We start from the raw sequence: 18,085 nt of genomic DNA on the forward strand, positions 1-18,085 counted from the left end.
GAGGAATCCCATGACCAAATTCATCTTACCAGTATTACTATTTCTTTAAAGAAAATTAAGAATCTTGATTAAGGATTAAGGGACTTGATACGAACCAACGCTCTCCATTTTGCAACAAGAAAAGCTGGGATAAGGATAAAAGCTTAAGGATTAAAGGACTTGATAGTTGATACCAACCAAAGCTCTTCATTTTACTACTAGAAAAGCTCCATGGCATCTTAATTGCCATTGAAATTTAAAAAATTTATTTATTTTTGTATTGGATTGCTCTTGATGGTCTCAATGTGTATATATGTTGATTGTTGAATCAGTAACGAACACTTGGATAAACTTGAGCTCCATGTCCACAAACAAGTGATTGATTTCTTTTTTTAATGATGTGGGGAAGTAGATTACTTGCTTCACCATCATTGAACGTTGGGTGGAGCTTGAGGTTAGAATTGTAGACTAATTAAGTCTTTTTTTTTATATATATAACTTATGATTTTGTTTTATGAATTTAAGATTGAGGTCCAGGATTGTTTTTATTAATGCAACTAAGAACATTTCTGGTTCGCAATATTGAATTTGAATTTCCTATTTTTAATTGTTTTGTCGGAGGAACTATTAAGTGAATCTTAAAGTTTTGGTTTTTTTTTTTTTTTGTGATATGATATTTGTAATGATTTTTTTGTTTATCACGATGATAATTTTGACAGAAATTTAAGGGTGTGCATGAATGTATTTATATTCTGTAGCTAATTCCCTTCATGACAATGTCTAGATGTAATTGCTCTCAAATGTTTAGGGTGCTGTGAACCGTATACTAGGGTCCCCTGGAAAGTGTCTAAAGCAAATTTGTATTCAAACTAGTGAGTGGAATTGCTACTTTATCCTGTATTGTCCATGCATGATCATGATCCTCTGCAAATAAAGATTTTCAGCAGAATTAATTTCACAATTTAGAACTCAATTTAAGTTAGCAGTATATATAGCTTGTTTACATTTCATTTTTTCTGTCTATCTGTTGGACCTCCACACCCAACCCCAATTTGGATTTAATTCATAATAATTTGAGTTTTCAATTGCTTTTAATTTGTGTTTGATCAGTTCCCAGTATCTAAATGCAAAAGAAATGAGGATGGATGATGTTTTTGCTGAAGATGTAAGAGTCTTGCAAGGTTTGAGGACTGACGTGAGTTTGGCCCAAGATGTAAGATGTCTAGCTTCCACTCTGACGTGAGCAGAGTTCCAATTTGGGCTACCCTCGCCTATTTCAATTTGCGAAGAACACAAGCCACTTCCATGTTATTTTATAACTGGATCACTGTTATAGGATTACATAGTTCGGTATGGTCTCTGCGTCCAAGCATGCGCTGTCCTGAAATTACTTATATTTGGAATTTGAAAATTTTTTATTTGAATTTTTTTTTTTGTGTTTTGAGATGATTTAGATGTGTTGAATAAAAAGAAATTTTTTAAAATTAAAAAAAATTACTACAATGTAAAAGCCAAAGGTATTTTAAAAAGTAATAATTATTATATTTTTAAATACTATAGTTTTTCGATCCCTTGAAACCATGTATCAAATAAGGATGTGATCAAGAAGTCACCTATGTATACAAGGGGGGAATAAACAAGTAATTGCAACGCTAGTTATCCAAAATGCCTCGAATACTTGCGTAGAAGCTCTTAATCACAGAGCAATTTTTTAGCGGACAGTGAGGGTTTATATTGATTTGAAACGGGGAAGGAACAAGCCAGCTAAGCATGAAACGCAAAGCAAGTGCATGAAAAGCAAAGCAAGTGCATTTATTTATAAACAACCTGCAATATCTTTCATTGGCATGCAAGAAAGTTTCTTGCCTGCAAACTCTTAGAATCATATCCACCAAGCTGGGATCAACAATGCCACTTGGAATAATATTAACTTACTCCTTCCAGGAGAGGAATAAAGGCTATTCCAGCACACAAGGATACATGAAATGGAATATAACAGCAAACTGAGCATCTCCTCTCTCCTGTGTTTCCTGTATATGTACGTAAAAAAAACTTGCGGACAGAAATTTCTTTTCCTATTTCTTTTTCATTTTTTGAATATACATAAGTTAGTTATATAGGAAAAAAAAGACAGAATTTTCGGATTTTTCACCTTCTGCTAAGAAAAATGCCTTAGTTATTTTTAAATATTTTAATTAATACACGCAAGAAACTGGCCAATTTCACTGTTTTTTTCCTGGGGTAAAAGTCAATAGAATGACTCCCTGATCTCTAATTTTCATATAAAGGACATGCAGATCGTATATAGCCTCTTTAACTTGTGTGTGTGTGTGTGACCAATTCGGAAATTTACTTGTTGAAATCTCAATGTCTGAGCACAATCACTGCAAACAAATCTAATTATAGAACATTGTGTTTAGGTCTCCATACCAAACCAAACAAAAGTAGGAAACACTTGCTCCATTTGTGCCTAAACAATTGAAATTCTATTTCTCTGATTTTTAGGGGAAAACTTGTCAAAGAACCAAAACAGTCCCCTCCATGATAAGAAGATATAGATAGAATACAGCAATATAAATGGAGTGTAAAAATGCCATGCTTTCAAGGGAATTCTTCAAAGTCTCAGGGAATGAGCAAAATAAACAGTGAAGGTTGACCTCCTCCAAATTATTGTTTAATAACCAGCTATTTTATATTCTGTCTTACGAGGTAACATCAAATTCCAAAGAAGAAACTCAACAATCATGCATTGCATCAGAAATAGACCAAAAATAGCATATCTAGGAATGAAAAAAGGAACAGAAGGTTAGAGCAAGACTACAATGGAAAATTTACGAATGCAGAGCTGGAAGCATACAAAATTTGATCAACTCCACCAGCAAATGTGACCTTTAGCATCACATTCATTAACAGAATGCTACAACATCCTGGAATATCATGTATGAAAAAGAACAAGATAGACCTCTAGGTCAAATGCAACACATAACTAATATCTATCATTTACTCAGAACAGCAAAAAACAAAGGAAGGACTTGATGAACTTTTGAATCAAGTATAAATGCCACAACTCAGACACAAGCTGGTCTCGAGAGGTAAAAGAGTTGATCAGCTTGTATTCCCCAAGTCATTCTCAACAAGCAAAAATGAAATAGTTGCAGCTGTATTCATCATGGATGTCAACAACAGACCAAGCCATTGTGGAAAAAGAATACACACCATACAATAGTCAAATGAAATTCAATTTGTTCAGTATGAAAACAAATAAATGAAATTAACGTATACTATTTTATTGATTGACACATGTCCAACAATCAGCATATGCTCTATCAGTCATGAACTCTACAGCACCGAAACTACAACAATTACAAATTCCAAAAATCAGAAACAAGAGAAAAGGATGGTTCTGGCTTTGTTTTGATACAGCACACACAGAGTGCCCAACAAAACAGAATCCACCAACCACACACTCTTCTTCAACAGAAGACAAGATATTCTTCCTTGTACAGCATCAATTAAACATATACCAAAGACAATTATCGTGCAATGAAAGAACACGGAATGTTAAGAAAAACAATTATAAGAATCATAATGAACAAGGAATGTTTTCCAAGTACCGAACCAAAAGAATTCATCTCATCTCGCAACAGCTTTCTTGTTTCCATAGTAACTGAGGTACCACCGCACGAATTTCTTCAACCCTGTCTGCAGATCCGTGGTAGGCTTATATCCAAATTCCTTTTGAGCATAACTAATATTCGCGTGCGTATATGGAACATCCCCATTGCGTGGCAACTTCATAATTTTCCTTTTAGCCTTAACCTTCAAAAGCCTTTCCAAAATACTAACAAGATCAGTAACCGGCACAGGCGATGTATTCCCCAAATTGAAAACCCTCAATTGTGCCGGCCCTTTCTTCTTCCCTCCGCTCCCGGTACTCTTCTCTGCCGTATCCAACGAACCCAAACAACCCTTCACAATATCATCAATGTAGGTGAAATCCCTAGCAACATTCCCATGATTCGCAGCCTCAAAAATTGGTATAGTCTTCCCATTCAAAATATCCTTAGTGAAAAAGAAATATGCCATATCCGGCCTCCCCCATGGTCCATAAACCGTAAAAAATCGCAGCCCGGTGAGTGAAAGCCCGTAAATATGATTATAAGTGTGTGCAATTTCCTCACCAGCTTTCTTAGTAGCAGCATATAAACTAGCAGGTTGATCAGTTCTATCTTTCTCAGAGAAAGGCACTTTAGTATTAAGCCCATAAACAGAACTGGATGATGCCCAAACAATAGCTGGTTGTGGATTTGCATCTTTACAAACTTCCAACAAACTAACAAAACCGGCAATATTACTATGTACATAAGAAGCAGGATTTTTCATTGCATACCTAACCCCAGCTTGAGCTGCCAAATGCATCACATGTGTAAAAGGCACCACTTCAAACAATTTCTTCAACAAAGAAACATCATTTATATCTCCTTCCACAATAAAAACACCACTTCTTTCAAGAAGTGCTTGTCTTGCTCTCTTCAAAGTTGGATCATAGTAATCATTGAAATTATCGAGTCCCAAAACACCATCTCCACGGCGTTTAAGGGCAGAAGAAACATGGGTTCCAACAAAACCAGCTGCTCCTGTCACTAAAACAGATAACCCATTTCGAGACCGGATTCGGGCAGAGGTCCGGACCCTTTTTTCCCAAGCAGCTCCGCCCCAGGTAGCAGAAGTAAGATAACGGCGTGATGGATCGGAGTTTGATGAAGATGGCGGGGATCGATAAAAGAAGACAAAGATTACGGCAATGAAGAGAAAAGACCAGATAGTAAGCTTGGCTACAGAGGAATGCCACCTTGTTCTTGAGTAATATGGTGATTTGTCCATCTTGAATTTGCCTGGTGTTGATGGGGTGTGATCAAGATGAGACATTTTCTTGAAAAATCAAAATATGGGTTTTCTTTTTCTCTTGATTTCTTGATTGCGAGAGGTTATTGTTAGGGTTTGAAGGAATGTGGCTGATTTTTTGGTGGTGGTGGTGGTGGTGGTGGAAGGGAGCTTAGGTCTGGCTATTTTAGCTGTTTTTGGTATAAGGAATCGTTTTTTATTTCTGGTTTCTTGGAAGGATGGACTGCTGTTGTTGGTGACTTTCTCTTTGACAGGAATAAAGAGCAAAGGGGTTCTTGATTTTTTGTTTAAATTGGTGATTGAAAAGAATGGTGAGGCATGAATTTAGAGAATGAGAGGGGGGGGGGGGGGGGGGGAGGTGGTTTAAATTTTAGGTGATGGGAGATCAAGAAGAGTCAAAGAAGCTGAGGTTAATTTGGTTTGAGCTGTTAAAAATAGGGGGGTGAGAGATTTTTTTTGACTGTTCTTATGAGAATTTTCAAAAGTGAGAAATGGAGAATAGAGGGATTCTGCTTAAAATTCTATCATTTCTATATGTAGTACTTGGATTTGACTGGATGGAAAACCTTCAATCCGGGACAGCCAAAATTTGCAAACCCACCCTTTATTTATTTATGGCGGCTTGAGAGGCAGTTTCTTAGGAGGAGTGGCGATGACGATGTGGATGAGGTTTTGAGGGTAATTATGAAGGAGTTCTTTCCTCGTTCCTACTCTTCATACCATTGAAATGTGTGAGTGAGTAAATTTTCTCATTAATTTTGAGTTTCATCAAGGTTCAAAGTATGTAAACTACTAGGTTTGAACTGTCATTGATCACATAACAACATATGGCAGTAATCTATCAATTTAGATCTCATCAACTCCAATCTTCTTGTAATTGACTGTATTTATGATCCTTGTGTACCTATGGTAAAAGAGTGTTCAAGCAAACTTTGGTCCCAGTTTTCAGCTTTTTTCACTCAAACTATGGAAAGGGCCAGACCCAAAAATGACCAAGTTTCATAGAACATATAATAGGAAACATGACTATACTTGAATCATGATGAAAATTCTAGCAGTTTACTTTACATTTTTCACTGTCAAAGGGAATTTTAAGTAATCATAAGAAAAATGCTGCCTCATAGACCAAATAATAGGTGCACCTTTTTTCTTTTTCATTCTCTCTTCATACATTATATAAAGCAGTATCATAAATTTAGTAGGTGTGAGTGATTATTTGTTGGTGGGTCTGGGTACCGTTTTAGTGTAATAATGATACTTATTCTAGCTTACCATGATCAATAGCTAAATTTGCACAAGATTGTCTCTGGATTAAAGATTTAAAAAAATGGAGCACAATCCTTTCCAAGCAAGACAGATCAGTGACGTTTTTATCAAAAGATTAGTGGGTTATTGTGGCGATAGTCAACATTGTAGTGAGCATTGACAGTGCAGCACAAAACTTGAAATGAAGGCAAAAGCATGAAAGCCCTTCTAATGAATCTTTATTGATGTCTTAGATTGAAAGTTATGTTAGACTAGCAGCTAGCTATGCATCATGTGGAATGGTGTAATGTTGAGATTATTGTAGAATCACAAGCCAGCAGTCTAGTTTACTTCCTTTGAAAGCTCAACGTGGCTCAAAATGAAGAGTGATGTTGAAGAAAATTATATCCAAGTCTATATTTGGAAGTTAAAGCAAAGGAAATAGTAATTTTCATAGCCACCACCCACCAGGAGCACACTATAGACCCCATGTGAGAACCTGATGAAAAATAATAATAATAATAACAACGCAGAAGGGGCGCCCCTCTAACTAGTTCTATATTTATATACTTCGGGCAACATGTTCCATGCCTATTTCATGCCTTGCGAGTCGGTGCCAGCTAAAGCTTTGGAGGTGAGATTTCTCAGATATGGAGACCAATGCCTTCTTCCCAGTTTCTTTGATGACTAGAGGCACGTGAATGTCATGAGTGTCAAGCGTAAGAGGGTAGCCCAAAAAGCTGTAACAATTAGAGAAAGACAAGCATCTCATTATTGATAAAGCTGCTAGAAACCAACCAATGCGGTGAGCATTTATATGTTGTGATCAAGAAGGGGCCAAGAATTGTAACTTTTAAGCCACAATTGTGAAAAAGTTAACTCTTTAGATTTTTATTTCCGGCATGCCGGAATCAAACCATTAAAACTGTACTTGAGATTGTCATGCGTAAAGCTACAATATGAACTTGGATATCACTCTAAAAAGAGGCCAGACTAGGAAAAGGAAAGGATGACCTCTACTCCAAAATCTTGTCTTAGAGAGTGGAATTAAGTTCTGTTAGACAAACCTGCTCAACTCAAATTCCATCCCATATATATCTAAAGGGAGAAAGATAGAAAATATTAAAATTTATTGATTTAATCACTTCAAGCATTCATTGATTGATTAATGGAGAACAAATATAACCATTTAAGTTCATAGTTAAGGTCTAGCACTTCACTCACTCTCTCTCGAGTCAAAAATAAATTAACTAAGTTTGGCTTTTCCTTTCAGAGATGACCATTCTCCAGCACAACAATAACATCAGCCGTGAGTCGTTTAAGTGCAACTCAATGCTTTGTTTAACTTGCATAATTATAAAAAAATATTACAGCGTGATACATGATAAAAAAAAAGGGGTGGGGGGGGGGGTTGATTTCAGACTACCATGGTAATGGATAGCCTCGTATCTCTCTTGTATACATGGTGAATGATTTAAGTGCAACTCAATGCTTCGTGTACCTCTCAAGGACTTCAAAGTAGTCTGGGAAAGTTTTTCGAGTGCAACCAGGGTCCTTGATGGTGACTGGGACTTCTCCACAAGCAGCAAGAGAGAATGCCATTGCCATCCTGTGATCATCATAAGTGTCAATCTGATACATTTAGTTTCTCAGGGGGAGTAATCACACAGTAATCTGGTCCTTCTTCAACTGTTGCTCCCAACTGAAACATAAAGCCCAGATGTCAACATTAGCAAATTGTTTTATCAAGTACTCTTCTGTGTAGAAATTAAAATGAATAGAAAGCCTCTGAAACTGACCTTCCTGAGTTCCGTGTAAATAGCAATCATCCGTTCCATTTCTTTCACTCTCCAACTTGCCACTGAGAATTAGAGAAACCAAGAGAATGGGACAAGTTACATACCAGAGAAAAATTGTGAATCCTGGAATTCCTTGTTAGCATGAGCAGACAAAAATACAAAAATCTAACTATCAATTCATTATTGTTGGGTCAGTGTGACTTTTAGAACTCCGAGGCCAAATGATGAGTATTTATGGATTTTGAAAGATAAGGTTGGTTAATGTTTATTGCTCTTTCTCAGAATCAGAAGTTAAGCCCCGTCCTCATTTTCCATAATGGCAAACTAACATGATCTACCAAATAGTAATCATGAATCCACTGTTTATCAACATGAAATAGTTTTGAAAGTTTAGGATCATATAGATAATAAATTTCTAGTATATAGGTCAGTTTCCCTCAGTGTCATTCTATTTAAAAGCTAAAAGGTACTCCATTTGTCACATTTAAAAGGTTAAACATACCATCTCTTATGGCAGTAGGGCCATTGGCGAAAAGCGCAACAACAGCCAGAGTCATAGCAACATCTGGTATTTTGTTCATGTTTACATCAACAGCACGCAAGTGTTTCCAACCAGAAGAATCTCGTGGCAGTCCAGTGACAGTAACACTGTTCTTGGTCCAGGTAACTTTAGCTCCCATCTCAAGAACCTCTGCAAATTTTACATCTCCCTTAATTTCCAACCAAAAAGAAACTTGAGTTAGTTAGATCGGTGTTAAGCACCGAATGAATTCATATAATACACCGTACTTGTCTGATGCATGTAATATTAAGATGGATTTGTGATATTCTCTCCCTCCATGGAATTTATTAGGAACTAGGGAGTCGATCTGGACAGTGGAATGAAATTTTGAGAAGAAATCTAACAATATTTTTGACACGTGGAAAGCAATGGATGTCGTAAGCATATCTACACCACATCCTTAAATTATTACATGCAAGTAGAAGACCAATATAGTTACATGAGAAAAATACCTGCAAACTGTCTGTTCCACAACCTTCAACAGTGATGGTCCCACCAGTGATTGCTGTGCCAGCTAGGAAGTAACTGGCACTTGAAGCATCACCCTCAACAAAAGAATTTCCAGGAGACCTGGTTGAATTGTCAGCATGTTACTTCGGGTGCAACATTATTTCAAACGCTCATGCACTGTGAATACTAAATAAACCTACTTGTATTTTTGACCTCCTCGAATGAAGAAACGATCCCAGCTATCACTATGTTGTATAAAGACTCCATAGCGCTCCATCAACTTTAAAGTCATCTCAACATAAGGAACAGAAATCAACTTGTCTATTATCTCAATTTCCACATCTCCAAGGGCTAAAGGAGCTGCCATGAGCAAAGCAGTCAAGTATTGACTGCTTATCGATCCAGAGAGTTTAACCTGAAAATGAAGACAAGGGAAACATAAATTATGAATGATTCATTCCATCATTAATGACAACAGCATTGAGTGTTTGTTTAAAAAATATATTTCTAAAAAAGAAACTAACAATGAAGTTGCCAGCAAAGCCTATATTTAATTCACAGAAGCAAATTCAAGTTCAAAATGCAAAAGTATTATGCTGTGGTGGCTGAAGAATATGGATGCCCTTCCAAGAAAGCTCAATGAATGATTAACAAAGTGATGGGTGTTTCAAGTTCAAGTATCTCATTTTGGATGAATAACCAGAAGCATGTACATTGAGCACACATGAGAAAACATATATTTTCTTAATGATAGCAGAAAGACTACTCTGATCAGTCACAAACCAGACTCAACTATCACCAACCAGGGTTACCACCTCATTTGATACTATGCCTTTTTCAAGAATTAAGCAGTAATCAAGTTAGCAGTTAGACTGAAACATAAGATCACTTAGTTGTTCAATACACTGCCCTAACCCATACCTAATGCCAGAAAAACAAAAGGAAGAAGTAATGATGGATCAAACATATTATACAACAGGAAAGATCAACGTAGAAGATGACAGAAATCACACCTTTTCCCCTGGAAGGCCTCCATTTGCATTTACACGAACAGGGGGGCAGTTTGTAGGAGAACAAGAAACATCTGCACCAAGCTGCTGAAGACCAATAACCAAATCACCAATTGGTCTCTCTCTCATTCGTGACACCCCATCAAGTATGTAGCTGAAGTGTATTGAATGATACCACCAACAAAAAAGAAGGAATTACTGTAAGTACAGAGCTCTGGAAATAGTAGGATTGATATGAAAGACACAGAGATGCACTCTCATAAAGTGAGTGCCATCCATTGTTGTATTCTACAGGAAAATTATACAACTGAACAAAATTGGGCCATTGATCCAAGTAAAAACTTTCAAAATACATAATGACACTGAGAAATTATAATCTATTCTACTTGGGTTGTTCCTATGGGGATTATACAACCTCAAGCTTATAATCTGAATTCAACTTTGTGATAGTGATTAATGCTTATGACAAGCTGATGCTTGTTGAGACCCAGTAGGAATGTATTTTACACATAGTTCGCCCCCACCCAACTTTGAAAGATCAAAAGAGCACATCTATTCAACCCCTCTAAACGGGTAAGATTAATTTTGTCCGCATCAATATTTATTTAAAAGGAAATAAAGAACAAGGTGGGGAGTGGAGCAATATAGACAGACCTCAAATTTCCACCTGCAGCAGTAACTGCAGCTGTAAATGGCCGCATTGCCGTTCCAGCATTTCCAAGGAAAAGTCCACCATCAATCTTTGCTTCTTTTCCCACTGGAAACTGACCACCACAACCTTCTACGATCACTTGTTTGAGTTCCGTGTTCTCTTCCAAACATAGTCCAAGTGTTCTGAGTGCACCAAGCATGTAATGAACATCATCACTATTCAACAAATTGTCAACAACAGTCGTACCCTGAATGACAGATGAAAACAAGCATTAATGACAGCCAATAAAGTTAACAGGCCAAGAAATGTAAGACAATAAACACATTGCATACAATATTCAAAGCTATTTATTTTATTTATATGAAAGTAAAAGTAAACAGAAGTTAAAATCTATCACTATATAATCTTTATTTTATCATGAATTTCACTATACAATCATCATTGTCAGTGGAGTCCATTCTCCTGTATATTGTCTTTTTACTGAATATAGTCAATGTCATAAAATAATGTCTTTGGTAGTTGCTTGTATTTTTAACTTGGTATTGAATTTGTTTATTTTATGACATTGACTATATATTAATGTTTTTTTTTTCCTTTCAACCACATTTCTCAAATCTCTAACAATTCACCTATTAAATTTCATTTCCACCAATAAAGCCTCAGTTTCTCAAATTCTATTCTATTAAACTCACATCCCAGAATGCAACAAAGCCAGCTACTAAAAAAATTACGTCAAAACCAAAAAAGAAATAAGCAATTTCTAGCATCATATATACATATAAAACATTACCTCAGAGAGAGCAGCAAGGAGGAGAATCCGATTAGACAAAGACTTAGAACCCGGCAAAGTAACAGTACCAGAAATATCTTTGATGGGTTGCAAAACAATCCCAGGTACAATTGATGGCTTATCTGATGTAGCAACTGAAGCTAGAACCTTTAAAGGTCCAACCTTTAGTCTGCAATCACCCGTTTTTTTTACTTTGCTTTAATCCCAAAGAAGACCCTTTAATGAGCTGTGATCTAAAGGAAATTGAAGATAAACATTTGGGTTCTGGGGTTTCGAAAGATTAGGTACCGTGTAGGTGTTTTGGGCTCCACTGTTGATTTTGCTCACTTGAGCCATGGCTTTCACTGTCTCTCTTTTCTTTGTACAACACAAGAACACAACACCCACACTGTGTTTTCTTCGTGGTTTTTTGAAGGGGTTTGATTTTACTCGAGTTTTTGGTGGGCTTGTTTGTTTAGTTGTAGTTGGATACTTGGATTCACCAACAAACTTTTATTTTTTGGAAACCCCTTTTATCCTTAAATTATTGCCTTACTCTTAATTCCATCCCCATCCAATAAATTTTATCAATTTCATTCCAAATCTAGTCCAACTATTACATTAGCTCTTATTTCCATCCCAAATCTGTTAAAGACTAGACATTTTTGCTCTTCTGTGCAGGAATCGTCCTGTGTTTTTCTTGGGGTGTTTTGGTTGTCAAAAAGAAAATTGTCTAATTTCTAATTGAGTTAGGATGAAATTGATAATTATACAATATGGTAAGCATGTTGATGAGGTTTCCCTTCATTTAATTTTTCAAGTTTTCTGGCTTGCTATTAGTTTGTTTAATCTTACTCTGTTTTATAGCAGAATACAGGGTTTTGTGCTATGATTGGCTTGTACCTGTGCTGAAAATATTGTACACTGGAATCATTATTTAGGGTTTATTGCGGGTAGTTTAGAGATTTTTGGCTCCAGGAACAGGGGTGCGCCGGTTTTGATCTTGGAAATCCAGTATAATGTGTATATCCCCAGTCTTTCATCAGCTTCCATGCCAAGTTACCAACCCTTTGTCTGGCTCATATGTGCTACTAGTCATTTAGGTTTGGTTTAGCACCAAGCAACTGTGCTTCCTTTTGTGGGCCCCAAAAAAGTGGGTGGGTATGGCACAAGCAAATTATACTATATATTTATTTTTGTATTTTAAAAATATTTCAAGAAAATTATTTTTATTATTTTTTATTTTAAATTACTATTTTTTGATATTTTCACATTATTTTGATATAATAATATTAAAAATAATTTTTAAAAAATAAAAAAAAAAAATTTTTTAATATATGTTTTTTTTTTTAATTTAAAGTAATCACATAGCAATAGATACTCCGAAAAAAGTTTGGCAGGCCTGTCAAGATTTGACTTCAACCTAACATAAGAAGATTATAATGAAAGGATTGACATGATACTAGTTCATGTCTGTCTGTCTTGTTAAAACAGGAATTAACACCAGTTAATTTTGATATATTTTTGTCAATAATATCTAAAAATATCTAAAAATTAATTTAAAACAAAACATTTAAAAAATAACAAAACAACAGTTCTGTAATGTCAAAAAGACCTTAACCTTGGACTTCTTGTTTTATAAAACTTGCTAAGGAAAAAGTCTTAGTTATGAAAATGGAAAGATCGAAAACCAAAAAATAAACATAGCAGTTTCAAGTTTAAGTGTGTAGTAATGAGATTTATAATGTTTTTTAAAGATATTTTTTAACTAGAAATATATTAATACATATTTTAATTTTTTTATTATTTACATTAACACATAAAACATATATATAAAAATATTAATTTAATATTTTTTTAACTGAAAAAACAATTTGAAAAGTAATTTAAAAAACAGTTGATAAACAACAAACACTCACTTATAGTGGCTGAGCATGGAATTGCCTGTGACATACTGGCTGCTAGAAGGGATAAACTGAGCCCAGTTATCTCAGAGCAGAAAGATATATTCTGGGCCTGCCTGGTCTATGGATGATCTCCATGAGGCAATGACCCAACCCTAGAGGGAGAATATGCTGTGGATAAATAAAATTCTTTCATGAATGTGACTAATGCGACGATATAGACATCAGATAAAACCATTGTAGATGTCTTGAAGATAGGCCCTAAATAACTCTACCTGTGTGCATTTAGAAACAAAATAGAAAGTAGCTTTTGGTTGTAGAGGATGATGTAACATGTATAGATAGGAAGCTGAGATTATGAGCTCCAGCAACCACAAATTATCGACTGGTCAAGGTCTCCCTTCCTTCCACAGCCGTAAGTGGACCCTAGCAGTTTCAACTTCTTTAGTTAGCCATCGCTCCATAATCTGGCAGCTTGAAATGTGATATCATTTTTGTAACACAGCAGACAAGTAAAAAAGAGATGAAAACTGAGAATCAGAGCAAATACCTTTGCGCTGCTTAATAACATGAAGGAAAAATAATAATTCGTCTTCAACTCATTCAAGTAACCAAAAAAAACTACAAAACTCAAGAGAGGTCCAAGAGTTGTTACAAATTCAGGATTATTCATAAACCTAAACTCTATCTTTGATCCAGGTTCCTCAACTGACCACTTACAAGCAGCAGAAGAATATTTAATCTGAGTCTTTTATTGAAACAAACGAGGCCAAGTAATGAAACAGATCTCCCGGAACAGCCTCTCTGTATTTTCTAATCCAAACCTCAAATGCGCATTTAGCAAGATATCATGAACGAATATAGATCCGCCTAGCTAACTTCTTTGGCTGCTGCGATAACAGCATCCGCGGTAATACCAAACTCCTTGTATATTGTACCTGCTGGTGCGCTTGCTCCGAACCGGTCAATTCCAATAGCCTTGCCTTTGGATCCAACAAGCTTCAGCCACCCAAATGTTGATCCAGCTTCAATGCTAACCCTAGCTGTTACAGCTGCTGGCAGAACACTTTCCTTGTACGCATCTGATTGCTCATCAAAAAGCTCCCATGAAACAAAGGAGACAACTCTCACAGCCTTGCCCTCCTTTCTAAGTTCCTCGGCAGCTTTAGCTGCAATTTCCAACTCTGAACCAGTACCCATCAGGATGACATCAGGCTTGTTACCAGAGGAGTTATCTGAAATGATGTAGCCACCCTTTTCAACTCCCTCTATGGAGGTTCCAGGAAGTTGGGGTAGCTTTTGCCTGGAGAGGGCAAGGATAGAGGGTCTCTTCCTGTTGAGGGCAGCAACTTTGTATGCACCAGCAGTTTCATTTCCATCAGCTGGGCGGAGCATCAGAATGTTGGGCATTGCACGGAAGCTTGCCAAGTGCTCAATTGGTTGATGGGTTGGTCCATCTTCTCCAAGTCCAATGGAATCATGGGTCATGACATAGATGACTCCAGCCTCACTCAAAGCAGAAATCCTTATGGCACCTCTCATGTAGTCAGTGAAAACAAAGAAAGTAGCACAATAGGGAATCAAGCCAGGACTGTGAAGTGCAATGCCATTGCAGATGCCTCCCATTCCATGCTCTCTAACACCAAACCTGACATTGCGTTCCTCAGGGGTATCCTTTTGGAAGTCCCCAAACATTTTCAACAAGGTCATGTTAGATGAGGCGAGATCCGCACTGCCACCAAGAAGACCAGGGAGCACTTTTGCAAGTGCATTTAAGTTTTGCTGAGATAGATTTCTGGTAGCATCTGCTGGGCTCTCGGGAGTGTATGTCTGCAACATTAATTAAAAAAAAAGTTAGAAAAAGATTACCCTTATTTCAAATGCAACATCTACTGACTGTCATAATTTTGCACAAGCACTTCTCTAAAAATTCACAAATAGGGCATGCCAATTCTACACCCTGCTAATAACTGTGTTTTGCATTGAAGGGTGGGGCAGTTTATTGAGTGCACAAATTGTGGAACACCATTTCCAGCATCCATAATTATGACAGAATAAACCGCTCATGTTAATGGTGATGCAAATATAGAAACACCAAAGAGGTCCTCATGGCAAGATTAAGAGCAAAAACAACTGTCGAGGTTACACTCACGGGAAGTGCTTTCTCCCAACCAGTAGGTAGTTCACCAGTCATGATAGACTTGAACTCTGCAGCTTCTTCACTATACTTCTTCTCATACTCAGCAAACTTGGTGTTCCATTCGGCTTCAAAAGCAGCACCAGCTGGGATGTGGCGGCTCCAGTGCCTAAGAAAAAGCCAGACAGTTTATAAATACCAAATCAACTCAAGTAGCATGATAAACAGACGGAAACATAATCTTGGTTTACATACTGCTTAACATCCTCTGGAACATGGAAAGGCTCAAATGGCCATCCAAGGTTCTGCCTGGTAGCATCAACTTCCTTGGCACCCAATGCACTCCCATGGACACTGTATGAGTTTGCTTTGTTTGGAGATCCATAACCAATGGTTGTAGTGACCTTCAAAGAAAATAAAAATGTATGGAAAGTTTAAAACATACCATCCAATTAATTTATTGAATATTTTTAATAGCAATTCCAATGTTGCCACCAATGAACCACTATAGTGTTCTATCAATGGCTAATCAGAAGACGTCTGATATGATTTAATCAATGTAACAAATTAATTTGCCATCTCACTTCAATACAAACCACAAGAGATGATATGTCTAACCTTGATCAAAGTGGGTTTGTCTTTTACAGCCTTGGCCTCCTTGATGGCAGCCCGAATCTCATCATATCCATTGTTTCCATTCTTCACCCAGATAACATGCCACCCAAGACCCTCAAAACGTTTGTCAACATCCTCGGTGAACGCAATCTCAGTGTCACCATCAATGGAGATATGGTTGTCATCATAGAAAGCAATCAGCTTTCCAAGCCCCCAATGTGCAGCCAAGGAGCAAGCCTCATTTGAAATACCCTCCATTTGACAACCGTCCCCCAATATAACATATCTAAATGAAAACCAACACAGAGATGATGTGGCCGTATAATATAAGGCTCAATAAGTTGGCATGGAAGAACACTAACAAGATACGGGATTGAGACAGTTATCATACGTGTAGTGGTCAACAATTTCGCTGTCCGGTTTGTTGAAGCGAGCAGCCAAGTGCTTCTCAGCAAGTGCCAAACCAACAGCATTGGCAACACCCTGTCCAAGAGGACCTACAGACGAAAATATTAAATTTTACTTTTGAATTTTCGCGAGCACGTATAAAATATCAAATTATAGATAACAAAGTTTAAAGTTGAAACTCTTAATCCTACCAGTTGTGACTTCAACGCCAGGAGTCTCGAAGTTCTCAGGATGTCCAGGTGTCCTGCTTCCCCATTGACGGAAACTCTTCAAGTCTTCTTCCTATTAAAATCAAAAGCTCAATGAACATGGACCGTAGCATAATTTAGCCCCATTGCATAATTCAAGCCTGATTTTGTACAAGCAACAACATCTTTAAAGCACTTGAAAGCCACTCGATAGCATCAAGATAACAGAAACAAACAAACAAACAAAAAACATCTAGACATCAAGAAATGGTACTATAAAATGTTGGGTTATCTTTGGTTACTTAATAAAACAAATCCAGATCCATTTCTCATGAAAAAACACATAACAAAAACACCTTAAAATATCCAAAACTTCTATCAGAATTTAATTTAAGAAACAAGAATAAAGAAAGCACCAACCTTGACACTATCATAACCAGCAAGGTGAAGCAGAGCATACTGTAACATACAGCCATGACCAGCAGACAAAACAAACCGATCACGATTGAACCAGTATGGGTTCTTCGGATTATACCTCATAACCTCGTCGTACAAAATATGACCCATCGGAGCACACCCCATAGGTAATCCGGGGTGACCCGAATTGGCCTTTTCAACAGCATCAATAGCAAGAAATCTAATTGTATTAACTGACTTCTCCACCAGTGAAGTCTCTGTCGTCGCATCCAATGTCTCCACTGCCGCCGCCCTTACATGACGGGAAGACACGCGACGCCGGCGGTTAGTTGTTGTGGTGGCGCGTGAGGCTGTGGAGGTGGTGGATTTGAGGCCGGAGAAAGCAGGGAGGGAGACAAGAGAGAGGCGGTTGTCACGGCGTTGGTCAGTGGCGTGATGAGAAATAGCTCCAGCCAAAAGGGCTTGAGACAGAGTAAGAGAAGAAGTGGAAGCCATTCTTGAATTCTGAAAGACTGAACTCTGTATTTCTATCTCTCTTACGGTTGTTGGGTCTGTTGATATTTTTAGGAAGAGCTAAATTTATTTTAGAAAGAAAGAGGCAGATAGGCAAGGGGCAAGACAACAACCTTAATTTAGAATAAATTAGTCGCTTAGTCCTTCATGTTTAGAAAAACTATAACTTAATACTTCGTGTTTGAAAACACATAATTTAATCATATTGGCCTTTTTCTTATTAAATCATCTTAATTTTCTACTTAACTCCACTAATTGGTTTTTTCTATAAGAATTTAGAATTATAAAATAACACAGTTGGATTTTGAAAAAAAGAGAGAGGAAGAAACCCAGATTTATATCAATAATACAAGCGGTCAACAAGAGTTAATGACTAGGCTATATGTTTTAAAAACTAAAGGATTGATTTATAATTAGATACAAATTAAAAGGACTAATTAAATAATTTACTTACATTTATCATTGGACTTCTCGCATGTACAGAGAGACAACTGGTTTGGTTGATCTTTTAACGTTAGATTTGGAGGAGGGT

The 18,085-nt window shown here is 36.9% G+C and overlaps 3 protein-coding genes across 3 annotated transcripts; all 3 read right to left on the reverse strand.

Annotated features, from left to right (window-relative positions):
• Positions 1–3,245: 3,245 nt before the first annotated feature.
• On the reverse strand, positions 3,246–5,470 carry LOC133683080 (UDP-glucuronate 4-epimerase 3). The gene has a single exon (XM_062106593.1). It carries the CDS (start codon positions 4,906–4,908, stop codon positions 3,613–3,615), a length of 1,296 nt encoding a protein of 431 aa, XP_061962577.1. The 5' UTR covers positions 4,909–5,470; the 3' UTR covers positions 3,246–3,612.
• A 1,051-nt stretch (positions 5,471–6,521) lies between these two features.
• On the reverse strand, positions 6,522–12,164 carry LOC133683079 (3-phosphoshikimate 1-carboxyvinyltransferase 2). The gene is given in 10 exon segments (XM_062106592.1): positions 6,522–6,869; positions 7,631–7,765; positions 7,767–7,831; positions 7,929–7,990; positions 8,431–8,638; positions 8,943–9,060; positions 9,141–9,355; positions 9,954–10,104; positions 10,605–10,849; positions 11,393–12,164. Coding segments are annotated over 10 exon segments (1,713 nt in total). The 5' UTR covers positions 11,729–12,164; the 3' UTR covers positions 6,522–6,691.
• Positions 12,165–13,845: 1,681 nt separating this feature from the next.
• On the reverse strand, positions 13,846–17,629 carry LOC133683078 (transketolase, chloroplastic). The gene is made up of 7 exons (XM_062106591.1): positions 17,044–17,629; positions 16,627–16,717; positions 16,419–16,524; positions 16,031–16,313; positions 15,668–15,816; positions 15,428–15,581; positions 13,846–15,105 (listed from the first exon to the last, which is right to left on the reverse strand). Exons 1-7 carry the CDS (start codon positions 17,533–17,535, stop codon positions 14,146–14,148), a joined length of 2,235 nt encoding a protein of 744 aa, XP_061962575.1. The 5' UTR covers positions 17,536–17,629; the 3' UTR covers positions 13,846–14,145.
• Between the last annotated feature and the right edge of the window lie 456 nt (positions 17,630–18,085).

The sequence above is a fragment of the Populus nigra genome, chromosome 2 (assembly GCF_951802175.1).
Source record: "Populus nigra chromosome 2, ddPopNigr1.1, whole genome shotgun sequence".
NCBI lineage: Eukaryota > Viridiplantae > Streptophyta > Magnoliopsida > Malpighiales > Salicaceae > Populus > Populus nigra.

Bases quoted from the DNA above. Each gene is read 5' to 3' on its own strand.
- LOC133683080 (XM_062106593.1), bottom strand. From the start codon at position 4,908: ATGTCTCATCTTGATCACACCCCATCAACACCAGGCAAATTCAAGATG.
- LOC133683078 (XM_062106591.1), bottom strand. From the start codon at position 17,535: ATGGCTTCCACTTCTTCTCTTACTCTGTCTCAAGCCCTTTTGGCTGGA. The intron at 16,314-16,418 runs GTATGATAACTG...GTTTTCATTTAG, and splicing joins GAAATTGTTGACCACTACAC to ATATGTTATATTGGGGGACG. The intron at 15,582-15,667 runs GTATGTAAACCA...GCTTTTTCTTAG, and splicing joins GTTCCAGAGGATGTTAAGCA to GCACTGGAGCCGCCACATCC.